This window comes from Lupinus angustifolius, chromosome LG08, assembly GCF_001865875.1.
Source record: "Lupinus angustifolius cultivar Tanjil chromosome LG08, LupAngTanjil_v1.0, whole genome shotgun sequence".
In the NCBI taxonomy this organism is placed as follows: domain Eukaryota; kingdom Viridiplantae; phylum Streptophyta; class Magnoliopsida; order Fabales; family Fabaceae; genus Lupinus; species Lupinus angustifolius.
In genome coordinates this window covers 20,730,356-20,736,219 of record NC_032016.1, presented here as the reverse complement: position 1 = coordinate 20,736,219, position 5,864 = coordinate 20,730,356, and the positions used below count along the sequence as shown (strand labels likewise).

The window sequence follows — 5,864 nt, the reverse complement described above, 5'->3', positions numbered from 1 at the left end:
CAATTTAATTTCATTTATATTCTACTATATAAGTAATAAATTTATAGAATATTAATATTTAATTTCATTTATATTCTGTTTTGTTTGAATTTATGGATGAGTTACAAAAATATAATATAAATTTGCATAATTATAGCAAATAAATTTATCGAATACTAATTGAATAATAATTACTCATTAATATCTTTAAATGTATTAATTGAGTAATATTAATTGATAGTTACACTTTAGAAACTCAAATTATTAGGCATGATTGTCTTTGAATGTATTTTGTTCTATTATCTAAAAACTAAATAATTGTCCTCCATAATTATTTTTGTTATTTAATTTTTTATTGTGTTTTTTGATTGAATTTCTCTTTAATAGGATGTAATAATGAAAATATTAAAGAAATTTTATTTGATTATGATAAATAATTGATTTGGTTTATATTTTGATTAAATTATTTATGATTCGCTAAGTTTAAGCAATGCACATTTTGGATCTAAATTTGCATAACTGTAAATAATAAATTTGCGAAATATATTTATATTCAATTTCATTTATATTCTATTTATGGATCAGTTACAAAAATGATATTAGACACAATTAATCAATTAAGTTAAATGATCAAATATAATAAGATGATGATACAACAAATTAACTCTATAATGTATGTGATTTAATTAAAAATAAAATGAATATGATTACCTATGCAATATTTAAATATAATGTTACTATAGCAATATTAAAATAATAATAGTATGAATCATAACATATTGTTTGTAGTTATTTTAGAGTCAAATAATAATATTTATTTTTATACTAATCTTATTTTAGAATAAAATAATAATGAAATTATAAATTTATTGATGATTTTTTTATTAATAGGATTCTACTAACTATATCATGTTATGTATGTGTAAAAAACAATGTTGGGAAAATCGAGCAAGATGTTAAACTAGAAGATGTCCCATTTAAGTTTATTTGATTTAAACAATTAAACCGTATGGTCTGACCGTATGATTTTATATATAATTAATAATTTTTAACAATACAAATGCAACGATAACATATATGTTTTTAACTGTGCGAATGCACGAGCAACATACATATTCTTAATCATAAATGCACATGTAATATGTGTTCGTAATCATGCGACAAAAAATATCGTCCCGTGCAAATGCACGGGTAACTTGCTAGTTTATATATTAAAGTAAAGTCACAAGTATCATTGGCAATTTGGGTAAATCTCATGGTGTCCATCTGCCCTAAAATGTCCGCCCAATATGACCTTTTCCCCATTGGCATTTCAAATGGATGGTAGGGCGGCCTATGGGCATCAATGAACACTAAAATTAGAAATTTGATGGGTCAAGTATTACAAGAGTAATTCATGTTCTCACCACTTGAGTGCATGCAACAATTTTCCAAAATATAATATCTTACCAATTAAATATATGTTCGGTTTATGCAAAACAAGATGTTATGTTTTTTGTTTTTAATCCTACTGTCACACTATGTATCCATGTAATTTCAAGTACTATGTCATTTTTTAGCTTTTTTTTTTAATTTAGGGCGGCCCACAAGTCCGCCTGCTCATGTTTAGGGTGGACGTAGCATGATATTTCATACCTATTTAAAAACGGGCATGTCCATGCCCGCCCTAATTTTGGTGGGCATTGTATTGACATGGACAAGGCGGGCAGGGCCACCCTAATTGCAATGCTAGTCACAAGTTATGTTGTATTATAAAGTGAGAACCCAACATGAATGAGAGATTTAATAAATGATTTATGTTAAAAACATTTTAAGTAGATTTGACATTACATCTTAACTCAAATATAAAACATTATATTTGAGTTTGGATGAAATAGGGATTACAAGTGTGTTAAAAAAAGAGAAAAATTATTTGCACTAATGTGTATGAGTTTTATACATTACCCACCATTTATGTTTAATCATCGTTGATTATTCAAAAAAGTAATACAAATGAATGATAAATGATGCACTAATTATGTATAAATCTTTACACTAACATTAGATATATATTACACACTAAAAAAGTTATACACTAATATAAAGTGATATATTATTTAGAAAATAAATTAGATAAGTTAAAATTTAAATATTATGTTTTACTATTATATGGTGTCATCCGAGCATAACCCATAACCTGCATGTGGCTAGTTTGGATTGTAATTTCATATACATAAAATAAATTCTATCCAGACTTTTTATTTTTATCTAGTTTAGTTTATAGGGTTAATTCTATCCGGCTGGTAAGTGGCATAAAATAAAAACAAAAGTTGACTTTGCTTCTCGTTTCAAGCATTTTGCCAAGTCTACTTCAAACATTTTTTCCTTGATGAATATTTGACCTTTTTTGCATAGCCCAGCCATTAGGATAGTATTTGTGTGATGATGGTATTTTGAAAAGGAAAAGAAGGAATAATCTTTTGTCATCTTTTTTTCTGAGTAGAACAAGTTTATATGTTAATTGTTCTCTATTCTATTAATTTTATAGTGTCGAGTAAACTATAAAATTAATATATAAAATTTCTTACAGATACATAGTAGCACTATTGTATTAATGAATGGTTTAGACTTTAGACACATATCCTTTTATAAATAAAAATTTTTATAAACCAAAATTTATAATAGGATATATCATTGTTTTACAATTGGGCTTGAGAATTGGATCATTGGAATGTGCATTGCATTCGTTGTTTGAAAGTACACCAGGAGGAATGGAAGCTCACATTTCAAAAAATATATCACTTTAGTATCATTTATTTGTTGTGATTATTTGAAAAACATACATTTAAAAGTAAAATTTATCAATGAAATATTTTGCTGGCTAATCAAAACTCATGACATATGAAGTGGTACATTTTATTGGACAACAGATGCTCCAAAAGAAATGAGATGTGTGTTATGATCTAACATGCACTTCCTATTTCCTAGTCCCAATCCCAACCAATACAAAAGGCTCTGAATTCATTGCCACTCACATATTTAAATCTACAATCATATAACTTTGCCCTGTTGCTAGTGGTGTGGCACATATGCTTCTTGCCAAAAAGTTCCTAATTCAATATCAAAGATGCTTGTGTTAACAAGCATTATGAGAGTGAATAATAAATCATTTAAATAAGATGAACAGCTGAAAGTGAATAATAAATAATTTGTACTGCTATAAACAAGTCCCGAATCCCTTCCCGTTATATATATAATAATTTGTTGAACAACTATCTTAAGATCATTTGTATAAAAACTGACAGAAATTAATTTAAATCAAATATTAAATATATTAAAAACATTAAAAGTATATCAAATACGTTTTTTCAATCTAATTAAATTCAATGCTATTACTAGGATTAGCCATTTTATAATTATTGGTTTAGTCAATATACATGTAAACCAATATTATACATCTTCTATATACTAGATTTTCTATTCTCTACTAATGTCTTTTCTCCTTTTTTTGTTTTTTAAATCCAAAATTGTCTGTATCTATAAGTGGTAAAGAGTTTGGTTATTTTAAATTAAGATGTAGTTAAATGTTGTGTACAAACAAATAGATACGATGAGAGCTTTTCATAGGTTTTTCTAATGTGTGCCATATGACAAATTTTAATTTACTAAAAATAGATCAACTTCATAATAAATGTTTCATTATGAATTTTTTATTTCTACTTACCCTTTTGTAAATTAAATTTTTTCTTTAAGTCATACATTAAAAAAGAGAGTGTAATATTTATCTATTGTTAGTGTAAAAATTTATATACAATTAATATATCATCTATCGTTCATTTGTATTAATACGGTATAAAAGTCATACACAATGGTATATATATATATATATTCTTCAAAAAAACATGAGAAAATAAATAATAAAAGTATAAAGAAAAGAGTTGCAACAAAAGACAATCCAAATCAGTTAAGCAAACCAGACCCTCTTACCTTGTTTTTTACTCTTTCATATATTCCTCCAATCTGAAGTTCTTAACCCAAAACAACAACCAAACCCTTTTTCCCTTTCTTCCTTTGCAGCCACAAAGGGTTTGTTGTGTTTGTTTCAAGACACAGAGTCCAACACTCCAACCATCTATCACACCCCATCAATGGAAACCACCTCAAAGCTTCAACTTCAAGACAGAGAGAACCACTCATCATCTCCCATTAACTCTTCAAAAACTACTCTCACCAAATGCAATAGCTTCCAAGTCCCAACCACACCACCTATGACCCCAAAAACTATCCCTAGATCTGACTCAAACAACCCTTATCCTACCACCTTTGTCCAAGCTGACACTTCCTCTTTCAAGCAAGTTGTTCAAATGCTCACTGGCTCACAAGAAATCACAAAACCAACACAACAACAACAACCTTCATCAAGAAACTTCAATATCCCACCTATCAAAACAGCATCAAAGAAACAACAACAAGGGTTCAAGCTCTATGAAAGAAGGAACAGCAACTTGAAAAACAGCCTCATGATTAATACCTTAGTACCCAATTTAGCATACAATAATAAGCCTGAGATCCTCTCACCAAGTTTGCTTGACTTTCCTTCACTCTCTCTTCTCAGCCCTATTACTCCATTGAATGATCATGACCCTTTTGACAAGTCTTCATTATCTTCATTAGGGAGCTCTTCAGAGGAAGATAGAGCCATAGCTGAAAAGGGTTTCTACTTGCATCCATCACCTATGTCAACTCCAAGAGAGTTTGAGCCACAACTCTTGCCTTTGTTCCCTTTGACTTCACCTAGAGTTTGAGTCATCACCTTCTTGAGGAGGAAAAAGAGTTTGTGTATTATTATCAGGCTATGATAAATCGATTTGATTTTATTATATTATCAAACCACAGGTACATAGCTTGCTCAAATTGTAAAATTTGCTTCCTTCCATGTAATAGCAAAACCCTCTTTATTATTATCATTATTATTATATCTTCCTTCTTAGATGAATTTAGTTTTTCTCTTCATGTTCCATTCATGGATTTGTATTAGAAAAATAACATATCTTGTTAGGGAATATTCATAAGGCAGAGAGGGTGTCCTAGATTATGATATTGTGAATCAATTCAATTTAGAAGCAATAACCAAGCAGGAGTTTGTGATTAGAGATGAAGATACACAAAAGAAGGCAGAAGTGATGCCTAGGAAATGAGAATGATTGCTTGGAACACATTTTGCTGTAAAGAAGTTTCTTTCTTTAGGAACAAAACTCCATCCAATAGGAAGTTGGGTGGAAGGATCACTAGTCAACTCAAAACATGGTTGGGGAGGGTCCCTCTTCTTAATTGGTTATGCAATTTTTAGTCTATTAATTTTCTAAGCAACTCAAACCTTCACATAGTGATGTGTTTTCTCTATTTTCTTTCTGTTTTTAGTTTTAAAATGCAAAAAACTTAAGGACAATGACAGTTCCTAATTTGTAATGGTTATGGTTACTACTTCTAAAGAAACGGCCTAAGCAGGTAGTGGTCATTAATATTGTTCTAGCAAGTTGTCCTTAATCCATGCAGCCATCTAATTAGTTAGAATTTTTCTATAGTGTGAGTGTTCTGTTTTGTGGACTGTGGATTACTAATACTAGGCAAACATAAGGGCCTAAGTTCTCATATTGTGCATCAATTTTAAAGCACATTAGGAGAAAGTTCATATTGTATGCAAAAGCTCAAAAGAAATAAGGACAGCTCAAAAAGCAGTGGGGAGTCAAGTTACTAGTTTGAGTAATTGTTTATCAACTATGAAAATAATAAGGCCTGAAGTTGTAGTTGCAACTTGCATTCCCATCTAAATTGCAACAGTGGTACAAAGATGTAGAAAAAAGAATCTAACAAAAGAGAGATAACTCAAAAAAATTATGATCTCC

At 29.2% G+C, this 5,864-nt stretch overlaps 1 protein-coding gene across 1 annotated transcript; it reads left to right on the top strand.

The window, feature by feature from the left end:
* Positions 3,901 to 5,502, top strand: LOC109353378 (VQ motif-containing protein 19-like). The gene has a single exon (XM_019595619.1). It carries the CDS (start codon positions 4,107 to 4,109, stop codon positions 4,761 to 4,763), a length of 657 nt encoding a protein of 218 aa, XP_019451164.1. The 5' UTR covers positions 3,901 to 4,106; the 3' UTR covers positions 4,764 to 5,502.